This window comes from Chrysochloris asiatica, unplaced genomic scaffold, assembly GCF_000296735.1.
Source record: "Chrysochloris asiatica unplaced genomic scaffold, ChrAsi1.0 scaffold00004, whole genome shotgun sequence".
Taxonomy (NCBI): domain Eukaryota; kingdom Metazoa; phylum Chordata; class Mammalia; order Afrosoricida; family Chrysochloridae; genus Chrysochloris; species Chrysochloris asiatica.
Window position 1 is genome coordinate 15,408,173 of NW_006408522.1, and position 14,561 is coordinate 15,422,733.

At 37.7% G+C, this 14,561-nt stretch overlaps 1 protein-coding gene across 1 annotated transcript in view; it reads left to right on the forward strand.

Annotated features, from left to right (window-relative positions):
• The first annotated feature begins 924 nt into the window (after positions 1 to 924).
• ZNF280D (zinc finger protein 280D) overlaps positions 925 to 14,561 on the forward strand; it is a 123,932-nt gene continuing 110,295 nt past the window's right edge. The window contains 4 exon segments of the mRNA XM_006831616.1: positions 925 to 952; positions 4,641 to 4,787; positions 11,574 to 11,639; positions 11,739 to 11,878. Coding sequence (XP_006831679.1) covers positions 925 to 952; positions 4,641 to 4,787; positions 11,574 to 11,639; positions 11,739 to 11,878 — 381 coding nt within the window.

Below are 14,561 nucleotides of genomic sequence, written 5' to 3' on the forward strand. Positions count from 1 at the left end.
CGACTCGATGGCACTTAACAACAACAACAACATATATTGAGGCTGGATTGTTTGTGATCCATAGAGTTTTATAGATCCTCTATATATTGAGGTTGGATTGTTTGTGATCCACAGAGTTTTCTTTTGTTGACTTTTTCAGAAACAGAGCCTTAGGCTTTCTATTGCAGTCTGTCAGCTCTGAAGTCTATTCTAGCAATTTAGCAACATGCAAATTTCCACTGGAAAATGGGTGGTTGGGCAACTCTTGAGGTATCTTAGTTGGGAATCAGACCTCAGTGAAGTCAAGAATTTTACCACTGAGCTACAAGAGCCCCTTAATGTACTTATTATTACATGCTGTTGAGTCAATTCTGGCTCCACTACCCTTTATAGCGTTTCTGAGGAGTGACTGGTACATTTGAACCTCTGTCTTTGTGGTTAGCCATCCGGTGTTTATCCTGGTATTTAAAAGTCCACACCAGGACTTTTAAATTCAAGGTTTCTAAATGGGGTATTCATTTCTATAAAAGAATATCGTTAAAATTATTTATAATTTGATAACTTATCAGATAATTTTAATTAGTACTTAATACATTCACCATTGTACTTTGTAAATTTGGATTCATTCAGAAATGAACCAGTTGTGGAAAATGCATTATATGTATATATCAAATAAAAAATTTAAACTGAGCTTTTTATATGAAAAAGGATTAAATTCATTCTAATAGTAGATAATCTTTTTTTTATAGGAAGAAAACAGACATAACTTGCCGCCTTGTCTGGAGTCACATGGTGAGTTTGGAGATCAAAAATAGATCCAAGAATTTCTGAATTCCAAGTTTCATGCTTCAATATTTGGTGTTACTTAAAGTGACTCATAAAATTGACTGATGTCATATGTCAGTACTTAGGTGACAATTTTCAGAAAGTCAACTCTGCAGCTTGATGGGCGACAACCCTTTCCAACTAAGAAGTAAGTGCTATTACCAGGACTGTTACTAGTATGTGTGGGTTTGTACTGATAACTTTATTTACTTCAGGAGAAAGAGTAGGAGGTGGGCGTAGTTTCTTAGAGACAAAAACACCTGAAGTTATTAAAGTAACAGATGCTCATGTTATAAGTAATAAATGATAAATGAATAAGGTAAATTAAGCTCGTTCCTCTGTATTCTCAGAGGTAATGTGTTATCAGTTTGCCATACAGAATCACTTAATTTTTTCTTTGCACTGATAAGAAATAAGCTTTTCTAAATAGTATCATACTGTGTATGCTACTTGTCTGACAGGTTTCAGCTGAGTTTCCAGATTAAGACAGACTAGGAAGGAGAGGCAGACTATTTCAGACTACTGAAAACCTTAAGAATTTGTTGTTGTTATGTGCCCGTGGAGTCGGTTCCAACTCATAGTGACCCTGTTCAGTGTTTTTGAGGAAAGCAGCGGAATATATGCTACTATGTGACTAAAATTTTAAAAATATTATTTCCTGGATTGTCAGTGCCTTTTTGAAGAAGAATGAATAAGACCATTGAATGCCAACTGGATACTGGTGATAATTAGTGTAGATGGGTCTCCCTAATTAAGAAAAACAATGAGGTATTAGCCTTACTTCACCTAATTCTTAGCTCATATGCTCTATAAGCCAGACTACTATATTGAATATTGTTGTTGTTAAGTGCTGTCAAGTTACCTCCGATTCATAGCAAATCCTGTATAGGGTTTCCAAGGACTGACTGGTTAGCTTGAACTGCCATCCTTGTGGTTCAGAACCAACCTTGAAGTCTAGTGCATTAACCCACAGCGCTACTCCAGGACTCCTACTATATGTAGGAGAAATATGAGGATAAGTCAAAAATTGCTAAAAGTTATACAAGCCTTTATTAAAAATAGCAGAATGTGAAGCTCTTGTTTCTTGAGATTTCCTTCATTTAGCTTTATATGCTTCTGAAGACACTATTTCCACATCTCTAACCAGCTGCTACTTGGAAACCCTATACAGGTGCAGACTCAACTGGCACTTAACAACAACAATAGGAGCCTTTGTGGTCTGTTGTGTTTAGCGTTAGACTACTGGCCTCAAGGTCAGCAGTTTAAGCACACCAGCTGCTCCTTGGGAGAAAGATGAGGCTTTTTGCTCCTGTAAATATTTATCGTCTCAGAAACCCTAGGCAACAGTTCCTCTCTGTCTTACAGGGTCACTATGACTAGAAATTGATTTGATGACAGTGGAATCTTTCACTGAAGAATTCTTCACTCAGATTTATACCACATCAAAACTGCAGTTTGGCATCTTCAAGGGACTCATCATGTTCCTTTGAAATGTTCTTGGAGTTCTGGAAATAGTAAGAGGTCTGAAAGGATGAGATGAGGATTTTAGGGCAGATGGGGTAAAATTTCCCAATGAAATTCTTGTAGGACAGTCCTTATTACTGTTGAAGAATTAGAAGGTGCATTGCTGTGATGGAAACAAAGTTGTTTGACACAACTTCCCACCTTTTTCTCATCAATGGTTTTCAATTTTCTTAAAGCTTCTTTCTAATAACAAGCATCTGTGATCATCCTGTGTCCTTTGAGAAAAATCTATCAAGAGTGCCTACTCTTTTAACAAAACAAAAACCTATTTCCATCAAGATGGTTCTGATAGTGACTCTCTATGGCAGGGCTGGGGAATGTCTGGCCCATGGGCCATATAAAGCCCAAGAAATCATTTAGTCACATTAGTTAACTATATGACTATAGCAGGCTGATTGTAAGTTGATAATTTTGTATGGCCTGCGAGTGATGCTATAAATTTTGGCAGACGAAGTGGTTTCCCATCTCTACTCTATGGGTTTTCCAAGACTATAAATCTTCACAGGAGCAGACAGCTTCATTTTTCTTCACATGGAGCAATTTGTGGGTTTAAGCTGCTGACTTTGCAGTTAGAAGAGTACCCTTAGAAATAAAAAAAAGAATCTATAAAGGAGCTCTGGTAGCGTAGTGGCTACAAATCGAGCTGCTAATCTCAGGGTTGGTTCGAAAATACCAGCTTTTCCATGGGAGAAAGATGAGGCTTTCTGCTCCTGTAAAGATTTTCAACCTTGGAAACCCTGTACAGGGTTGCTATGAGTAGGAACCAACTCCACGGCACATAACCACCACCACCACCATAACCTTCTGAGCTAGCCTCTGCTTTGCATTTCACTGGTTTAGCAGATGCCTTCAGAATCTATTTTGATTGTTTTTTTGTTTTGTTTTGAAGTTGTTTTTTGTGTTGAAGTTGTGCTGCGACTAAAAGTGTGTTACTGAGAGAACATATCTGTGGCCATCCACTGATTGCAGAGACATATTTAAACACCTTTTGTTTGAAATAAATCTGTGCATGTATGAATTGGAAGCTTAGTAGCAATGTTTTTTTACTTACTCTCTTAAGGATCCTTATTTGTTTATAGCTCTAAAGAATTTTAATTTGGGTTGGCATATGTTTTCGTTTTCTGGTTGTACTTTAACACACAAATGTATTTGCTCACAGTTTAGGAGGCTAGAAATCTGAATTCAGAGTGCTGGCCCTAGGAGGATGCTGGCTCTTGGAGAACATGTTCTCTCTTTGTCGGCTCTGGAGGAGGTTCTTTGTCTCTTCAGTGTCTCCTTCCCGATACCTTAGAGGTCTCCATGTGTCTTGGCATTAATCTTCTCATGGGTCTAGGATGTTCTTAGTGCAGTGATCCTGGGTCCATCCAAAGGACACACTCTACTCCTGACTCTTATTTCTTGGTTGTTGTAAGGTCCTTTCCTCCTCTGCTCACTTCTCTGCCCTTTTATCTGTCGTAAGATAAAAGGTGTAACTCAAATAAGGACATAACTTGAGTAAGGGAGTAACTAGAGTGATACCCATTGGAAGGCTGTGACTCAAGATACATCCCACACTAATCTTGCCCCATTGACATGAAGAGGTAGAATTTACACTAGGCCACAAAATGGAGGTTAGGTATATCGTCACAAAATGGAAGACAACCACACACTATTGGGAATCATGGCTTAATCACGTTGTCACGTGTGTTTTTTTGGCAGGGGGAGATGGGACACAATTCAGTCCAAGACAACATAAAATTTAAGATACATGAAGAAATAGCTTCTTGATATCATATATATTAAATCATGAATTGCATGGCATAAACTATCAATTCATTTTGAAGTTTTAAGAAAAGTAAAGTCTAATGGTTTGTTGAGGAGTTATGTTTTAACCAAAAGTTGGTAGGGACAGGGACTACCATATTTCCTACCTTTTACTGTTTATTCTTCATATATCTCTCTTTTGCTAATTTTTTTTCCATCACTGTTAATAATTAGGAACAGTCATTATTGTAAATATAATTATTCCAGCCATATGATTGAAATTCACTTTGATTGATTTGGCTATTCTCAGTTTTGTGTATTATAATCACATTCATTATCTACCGGTCAGTCAGACTCTGTCTAAATTTTATGAGCTTAGTTCTTAGAGAGTGACTGAATTTCTTACTGTTGCTACCAGGTGTTGACTAAAAATATCCTCTTAGAAATTGTTGTTATGATTGTTATAATACATTGTAAATTTCATGTTATATACTGCAAAAAAAAAAACAAAAAACTTTTTTTTTAAATTTTTGAGAATAAGATGTGGTTTTTTTCCTTTTGAAAATTAGATAATTCAAAAATGGCAGAACTGTTTATGGAATGTGAAGAAGAAGAGCTGGAACCATGGCAAAAGAAAGTAAAAGAAGTTGAGGATGATGACGATGACGAACCCATTTTTGTTGGAGAGATTTCAAGCTCAAAACCAGCCATTTCAAGTAAGCCTTTTCTTTCGGCAAAGCCAGATTTTATTAAGTTTTGTTTCTAATGGAAAATCTTACATGTTCTTACTCCTGTGTAAGGATTTGGAGATGAGAGATTGGGTAGGGGATCAGTAGGAACTTGAGAGTTAGAGTAGGGATGAGGATGGGGACTTAAAGGAATTGACAGGTTAAAATATTAGATATGAGAGAAAAGAAGTAGGTTAACAATTAATTACATGGTAGCATTGGAAGCCTTCTGAGAGTGGAAAATCATTTATTTTGTGTGTGTGTGTAGCACAGTAATCTATTTATTTGTTCAATTTGATTTTTTTCTCTGATAAGTCAGAAGTAGAGAAAGGGAAAGGTATGAAATGCTTTGACTAAATCTGAGAATATGAGATGGAATTTCAGACAGCTCTGTTACATTTTAATCCATTTTTCCATGAACTTTTTGAAACCCCTGGTATTAAAGAAGTTTGTGTTAGTCTGTAATGTAGACTCTCACCTCCCAGTAGCAATGTCATCACATTGTCCTTACAGTGTCATCTTGATAATGACCACAGAATGCATAGCCTGTGTATCATTACACATTTGCTGCTGTGTATACCAACAAGGACTGCAGCTTTTGGTTAAACCTATCTTCTAGCAACTTATATTACTAGGAAAAGTCTACAGCTACTCTATTTGCATGATAATAGTGGTCATTCAACTAATATAACTCATGATTTGAAAAGTTCTTATAGCTTTCTAGCTTATAGCTTTCTAGCATAGTCTTGGTACTGATGTGGATTATTAGTTACAGTAGTTAGATTTAACATTGTTATAGTTTTTAAATGAAGATATTTATTAAATTGCCCCTAAATATATATCGTGTGGCACTGTGGGCTAATGTGTCAGGCTGCGAAGTCGTTTGAACTGCAAGGTCAGTGGTTCAAGCTCACCAGCTGCTCTTTGGAAACCTTTTAGAGGGTCATTATGGGTTGGAATTGACTCAACGGCACTTAACAACAATAACAACAAATATATAAAAAATAGAGAAAAATGTAGTAAATTTGTAGTAAAATTGATTATATCTTTGGAGAAAGATGGTAGAAAAGCTCCATATCATCAGCCAAAACAAAGCTAGGGTCAGACTTCGAAACAGACCATCAATTACTCATATGCAAATTCAGGCTGAAGCTGAAGAAAATGAAAACAAGTCCACGAGTCAAAATATGACCTTGACTATATCCCACCTGAATTTTGAGATCATATGAAGAAAGATATGATGCATAAGACATTAAAGACCAAAGACCAGAAGAGTTGTGGGATGACATCAAGAACCTCATATAGGAAGAAAGCAAAAGATCATTAAGAAGATAAGAAAGAAGGAAAAGACCAAAATGGATGTCAGAAGAGTCTCTGAAATTTGCTTTCCAGCATAGAGAGATACTAAAGCAAATGAAAGAAGTGAAGTATAGGAACTGAATAGAAAATGACAAAATCAGATATTAGAAAGAAATGCACAAAGACGTGTAGTTAGAAAATCAAAAGGGAAGAATATGCTCAGCATTTCTCAAGCTGAGGGAACTGAAGAAAAAATTCAATCCTCAACTTGTGGTATTAAAGAATTCTATGCGCAAAATATGAGACGGGGCTTCAAAAGAGTTCTATTACATTTTAATCCATTTTCCATGAAGTTTTTGAAACTCCTGGTATTACAGAAGTTTTTGTTAGTCTCTAATATGGGCACTCACCTCCCAGTAGCAGTCTCATCACAGTGTCATCTAGATCATGACCAAAGACAAATAGTCAGTGCTCAACCATTTCAAGAGGTAGCATATAATCAAGAGCCAATGCTGCTGAAGGAAGAAGTCCAAGGTGCACTGAAGGCATTGGCCAAGAACAAGGCACCAGGAATTGATGGAATACAAATTGAAAATTATCAACAAACTGATGTGGCACTGGAGGCACTCATTCATCTATGTCAAGAAACGTGGCCAACTAACTAGAAGAGATCCAAATTTTTGCCCATTCCAAAGAGAGGTGACCCAACAGAATGGGAAAAATCATCAGACAATATCATTGATATCCCATGTGAGTAAAGTTTTACTAAAGGTAATCCAAAAACGGCTGCAGCCATACATTGACAGAGAAATTCCAGAGGTTCAAGACAGATTCAGAAGAGGACGTGGAACGAGGAATACCATTTCTGATGTCAGATGGATCTGACTTACCTGTGCTTTATTGACTACACAAAGACTTTTGATTGTGTGGATCTTGGCAAGCTATAGACAGTATTGGTGGTGGTGGTGTGCTGTGGAGTCGGTTCCAACTCATAGTGACCCGTACAGGGTTTCCGAGGCTGTAAGTCTTTAGGGGATCAGAACTACTTACCTTTCTCCTGTGGAACAGCTGGTAGTTTTGAACTGCTGACCTCGAGGTTAGCAGCCCAATTCGTAACCACTACGCTACCAGAGCTCTTATAGAAACATTACGGCATACTTAATCGTGCTCATGAGGAACCTATACACAAAGAAGCAGCTGTTGTGAAGTTCCCTCGAGTCTGTTCTGACCCACAGTGACTCTATATAGGGTTTCCGTGGAGCAACTGGTGAGCTTGAACCGCTAACCTTACTGTTCAAACCAGTTTTACAGTCCAACACATTAATCCACAGTGCACACCAGGACTTCAGTGTAACAGTGAATGGTTGAAAATTAGGAAATGTGTTTGCCAGAATTGCATTCTTTCACCATATTTATTCAGTATGTATGTTGAGTAAATAATTTGAGAAGCTGGGGTACATGAAGAAAAACATGGCATCAGGGTTGAAAACAGACTCCACAACAACCTGCAATATGTAAATGATGCAACCTTGCTTGCTAAAACCAAAGAGAACTTAACATACTGATGAAGATGAAGACAACAGCCTTCAGTATGGATTGTATCTCAGTGAACAGAAAACAAAAATCCTAACCACTGGGCCAATAAATAACGTCAAGGTAAATGGACAAAAGATTGAAGTTGTCAAAGTCTTAATTTTGTTTGAATCAACCACCAACGATCATGGAAGCAGCATTCAAGAAATGAAAGATACCTTTTCTGAGACGAATCAGATGCACAAGACCTCTTTAAAGTGTTCAAGAGCAAAGATGGCTGTTTGAGGACTAAACTGAGTTTCACTCAAGCAATAGTATTTTCGTTAACCTCATATGCATGAGAAATTTGGACAGTGAATAAAGAAGACTGTAGAAGAATTGATGCAGTTGAATTATGGTGTTGGAGGAGAATATTAAAAGTACCACGGACTGTCAAAAGAACAAACAATTCTGTATTGGAGTAAGTACAGCCAGACTGCTTCTTAGAAGTTACTATGGCCAGACTTCGTCTCTCATTCTTAGACATTATCAGAATGGACTAGTCCCTGGAGAAGATATCATACTTGGTAAAGTGGAGGGTCATCAAATAAGAGGAAAACCCCCAATTGGATGGATTTACACAGTGACAGCAGCATTGGGCTCAAGCATAGCAACAATTGTGAGATCGGCTCAGTACAAGGCAGTGTTTCATTCTGTTATGTATAGGGTCACTATGAGCAGTACCAACTTGATGACACCTAACAACAGTAGTGTCTTATAAATTTATATATAATAAAATAAATTTGGTAAGAAACAGTGATTTTTTCTGTCTCATTGCATTTATACTACCACCAGCATCAATTGGGTATTCCATACAATATTTATTAAAATCCATCAAACCTAAAATTTAAAACAAAAACCTTAATGATTCAGTAGGCATTCTTTTATCAAAGACACATTAGATTTACAAAGTGTTCCATAGAAGAAATAATTTTGTAATAAGGTTTAATGATTTTATTGTATATGTAAGTTGTAAAATATTTAAATATGAGTTTTAAAGTATTTAGCATATAATTAAATGTTTATATTGATCTGCCATGGGTGCCGATTGTTATTTTTGTTGTTAAGTGCTGTCAATTGTGTTCCAACCCTATATAGGGTTCTGAGGAGCCGCTGGTGGGTTTGAACTTTTTGGTTCATAGTCCATTGCCAATTCTACAACACAACACCAGGGGTCCCCCTTGTTAGACTGTTGCTATTAAGTACCACTGAGTTGGTTCTGATTTCATAGCGTCCTTGAATAGGGTTTCCAAGGAGCGACTGGTGAGTTTGAACCACCTACTCGTGGTTCAAACCAACCTTGAGGTCCAGTGCTCTGTCCCTCAGTGCCATACCAGGACTCAGGCAAAAATATACTGTGGGAGGAGCTCTTTGATGATTTGAGTAAATATTTAATCTTCAGTTTCTGAGAGAAAAAATGGTCTAATTTTTTGAGCAGTTATTTCTCCTAGAAAACTTCTGATTGGATTGCCATTATGAAAAAATACCCTACTTTATGTGCCCCTATATAGAAGTGTTTAATGGGTTTTATTGGAGTCCAATGGAGTCCTTGTATGGTGCTATGGGTTAATGCACTGGACTGCAAAGTTGGTTTAAACCACTAGGTTGACAGTTCTAATTCATTAGCTGCTCTTTTGAAACCCTATACAGGGTCGCTATAGGTTGGAATTGAGTTGACAGCACTAAACAACAACAATTGGAGTCTAGGAATCCTGCTGTGACACTGCACATTAGTGCGCTGGACTGCAGAGTTGGTTTGAACTGTAAGATCGGTGGTTCAAGCTCACTAGCCACTCCTCAGAAACCCTTTACAGGGTTGCTATCAGTCAGAACCAACTGGATAGCACTTAACAACATTAGAGTCCTGGTTTGTGTTGAGCATTACTGTACTGGACTGCAAGGTTGATTCACCACAAGGTCTGAGGTTCAGGTTCACCAGCTGCTCATCAGAAACCCTGTACAGAGTTGCTGATTTGGCACTTAACAGCAAAAACAACAACATGGATTGAATTGTATCCCCTCAAAATATGTGGTACAATTTTAAATCTATGTTTAATAAGGTTCCAGATGGGTTTTATTTCCACTCGAAATGTATAGTTTTGTTACGTTAATGATACGTGATTAGTGTAGTGTGTGTTTTGAGTAGCTCTCTTGATATAAGCAAGCTAAAGTAGCAGAGATGGTGGAATACAGATGTCAATCTACCAGGAAATCTCCAGTGAACCAGAAGAGAGGGACCTTCCCCAGAGCTGACAGAAAAAGCCTTCCTCTTCCTCTAGAGCCAGTGTCCTGATTTTGGACTATAACTTTCTAAATTGTGAGATAATTAATTTCTGTTTGTAGCAGCGCTAGGTAACTGAGACAATGGCATGTGGTTATTCTCTGAGGAGTCTCTGGGTGCTTTGACAGTTTTGTGCTTGACTGTTAACAGAAAGGTAAGAATCCACCCAATGGCATTCCAGAAGAAAGACCTGGCAGCTTACTTCAGAATGATCATAGTTGTGGTGGTGGTGTGCTGTGGAGTCGGTTCCTACTGATAGTGACCCTATATAGGGTTTCTGAAGCTGTAAATCTATACAGAACCAGAAAGCCTCATCTTTCTTCTGCAGAACAGCTGGTGACTTTGAGATTAGCAACCCGACTTGAACTACCAGAGCTCCTTCTGATATGATAGCCATTGAAAATCCCACCGATTGCAGTTCTATTCTGATACACTTGGGATTACTATGAGTTGTATTTGACTTAACAGCAAGTGTTTTTATTCTTTTCTACTAGTAGTAAAAAAAAGGAAATTTTTACAAAGTGTTTTCTTTGTGCTTTGTACCTTTTCCTGACCAGCAATCTTGGACAAATAGTCACTCTTTCAAATTTCAATTTAATTACTAAATAATATAGAAATTACAGAGTTTGCATTAATACAAGAGTAAAGAACCTTAAACTGATCCAAAGTTATAACAGTCTCAGATTGATTTCTGGTATAGTTATACATTTGAAATCCCTTAAATCCTCATGTGGGAGTCCTGGTGTGGTGCTGTAGGATAAACACAGAACTGCTAACCACATGGTGGGCAGTTAAAATACCAACTGCTCTTTGGAAACTGTATACAGGGTCATGTGGGTCAAAACTGACTTAATGACATGTCACAAGTCCTAGTGTGGTATTATAGAATAAGCACTGAACTGCTAACCATAAGATGGGCAGTTCAAACCCACTAGCTTCTTCATGGAAACTATACAGGGTTGTTAGGAGTTGGAACCAACTCAACAGCACTTAACGAGAACAAGCTATCAGAGACTGTAGTAAACTCTTGGTTCAATTTAGTCTTTATTCACCGAAAGTTTCCCTTTCAGAACTCAGGAGTAATTTTGTAAATAGTCCAATCAGAGCCACCACAATGAAACTTCAGGCTTTTAGGGACATGAGTGGAATATGGAGGTTGGGGAAAGTTTTGATTTTGAGTTTTCAGAAAACTGAGAATATGTGCAGTCTTGTCATTATTCAAGAAAAGAAATATTCTTCAATTTTAGGTTGTATGTGAATATGATTTTAGAAATTTACTGTGTGAACTATTTCTTTGCCATGTAGATGATTTTGACTTTTATATTGTAAGCTTTTTAACTGCAACTCAAAAGCCAAGAGTCATCCATTTTTTACTCTTGGCATTTGAGTTGCAGTTAAAAAGTTTGACCTTATTCTGTAAAAAACAGTTAAGGCTAGTAATGATTCTTTTGTTTCTGTGAGTGTTTGTGTTTATTATGTATGTAGAATTAGCTGTATTCTTAAATCAGTGATAATTTCTACTCCTTCAGGAATCTGTAATCATTTCCAGTTCATGGGTTCTATTAATATTATTTCATTCTGACAAATGAATTTAAGAATATATGTATATATTTTTTTCGTAGATATTTTGAATAGAGTTAACCCCAGCTCATACTCAAGAGGAATAAAGAATGGTGCACTTAGTCGAGGTACAGTATTTTTGTACATTTTTAATTTTAAAGTGACGTATTTTTATATAATTGATCTATAGAAATATATTTAACATGTTGTATACTTTAAAATTATAGGTATTACTGCTGCATTCAAGCCTACAAGTCAACACTACACGAACCCAACATCAAATCCAGGGGCTGCCTCATCAGTAAATTTTCATCCTGAATCTAGATCTTCAGCTAGTTCTATTGTTGTGCAGCCTTTGTCTAAACCTGTAAGTGTTTCTAAATTATACAGTCAGGCTCAGCGATATGTTGTTATTTATCAATGACCATTATCACTAAAGTTCTTGACTCTTAACTAGCCATGATTCAATAGAAGTATGTTTAGTCAGTGTCAGAAAATATCATTTTTAACTAGTACTCAAAGTAGTAATTGTAGGAATAATTCAACCTGTTAGTCAGATAATATACTTAAATTAAATAGGTATTGAATTAAAAATTATTACATCCAAATATCAATAAGCATAGTCAGTAATGAAAATTGCATAATGGCAAATTTCTTAAGATTGTAAACTGGGGCAGGTGCTCTTAATTGGGAAATTGTTAAAGGCCATTGTTACTTTTTATTTAGAAAACATACTTTTATAGTTTGGTTAGTTTTTAAAACTCTTAACAGAAATAATTGTTAAGTGATGTCAAGTCATTCCGACTCATCACAAATTTGTGTAGGGTTTCTGAGGAGCCGCTAGTAGATTTGAACTGCCAACCTTGTGCTTAGCAGTCCAGAGCTTACCCTACAGTGCTATACCAGGACTCCAACAGAAGTAGTAGACAATGATAATTGTTAACATTTATTAAGCTATTAAAATACGTGAGTCTTTTTGTTAGTGGTATACATTAATATCTTCATTTTTGCAATATTCCTGTAAAGTAAGGACCATTTTATGCCTATTTTACATTTGCAGAAAGTGAGGCTCACAGAGGTTAAGTGATTCACCCAAAGTCTTATAGTTGGATCTGGGATGATGGATCTGGGATTTCAATCCAACATAATATACATTTTGTTTGTATGTGTTTGTGTTGTTGATGTTAAGTGCTGTTGAGTCAACTCTGACTCATAGCGCTCCTGTATAGTGTTTCTGAGGAATGGCTGGTGAGTTTGAACCACCGACCTTGCAGTTCAAACCGACCTTGCAGTCCAGTGCATTAACCCACAGTACCATACCAGGATGCCATGTGTTTATAAGGGAACTTTAAAAAGGTCATGGCAAAATGGAATGAAAAGATAATGCATACATGCATACTTAATGTATTTAAACATGATGTTAAGTAAGGTTGCACAATACCATTCCTCTGTTACTGCACATACAAGTTTTTGTATTTTCGCTGTCATGATTAATTCTTGGTTAAATAGTTTTAATTTAATTACTTTACCATATATTCTTGCAAGTAGAATAACTGGATCAAAAGATGTGCATTCCTTAAAGCCTTTGATAGATACTGTCAGAATTTTCTTACAGAAAAGTTCTACCAAAATACAACAACTGTGAATATAGTCATTACATTTTTTTTTTTTTATGTGAATTATGTGATAGTTTACATGGGAGAACATTAGTTTTACATTCATCTTATTATATATTGTTTCATTGCCATGGTTACAATCCCCTCCACGCATCACCAATCAACAAAAGGGTGCATCCTATAAGCCTGCTTTCCTCTCCCCCACCCCGTCATCACACAGACCGTCTTCCTCCCTGGGTCCTGAGTCCCCAGCTGCACATCTCTACCTCTGTCTCTGGGATTGCTGCCTCTCTGAGTAGGGTTCCTCTCTCTGCTCTTCACCCTCCATGGTTCCAGGGACCTCCACTCCCTGCCTGCAAAGCCAGTCACTCCCCTCCTTGCCACAAAATGCCCACTATTACATTTACAACCTTCACAATCAGTCCTGGTAGCAGTTATTCACCCTTGCATCACAAGATACCTATCTGCATTTCTTTTAATCAGTCCAGCATAGACAGATTGGATACTACTCAGTGGAGATTCTACCTTGCTCCACACTCTCTGGATCTAGGTTCTCTCTTGAAAGCTTGTAAGCCAGTCACTTCTTGCCTTTGTAGCCCCCCCATTTTGGATAGTCAATGTCCAAGTTGCCCATCTCTGTCTACTCTGTAGGGAGGGGGTGGGAATGATCCCTGCTGCAAAGATTTGTTCCCTCTTTTGAACTACTGCATCCATAGGTGTAGGTTAAGTTCATCTAATTGTATCAGGTTACTCTTTTTTTTCTCTCCTCTTATTTCTTCTTCTAGTTGAGCTCTGATCACCCAGTCGTTGAGGCTAGGTCAAATGGTTATTATCTGCATGTGTGGTGCTATTGTGGATATGCCCTCTCGTCTTATCCACTGGACACTTCACCGTCTACTCCAGTCCTCCATGGCTATGTCACTGACTCTGGGCCCAGGTCTTGCCACACTGCTGGCCAACCAGGTCTCCACCTGGGTTTACAGGAGTCTATTGACCATTGTAGGGCTTAGCTCGCAGCCTTATAGCTATTTTTTCCTTACTTCCCCTTGTTGGCTGCGAACGTGGTAACCCATCAGAGCGTGTATTCCCATCGAGTCTTAGTCTTGGAAGGGGGTTTACTCTGAGGGGACCCAACCCCTTGCCTTGATGTCTCCTGAGTGGGCAACTTGCTTGTTCTTGTAGTCATTGGTCGGTCTGTTTTGTGTTTTTCCTGTCAGTCTTTTCAAGCGGTATCTTCTGTTCTTCTAGCTGCTCCAGGCTGGTCTGCCCGTCCTCTCGGGGAAATTTCCCACCTCTGAAGGTACTGGATACTGTGCAGGATTCCACCTATGGTCTTATGTATTGCAGAGGCTCCACAGGCAGCCTCCTTCCTTGGGCACGTTGTAGCCCCATTTTAGGTATTCCAATCAGTTATAGGCAGAAGACGGACTTACA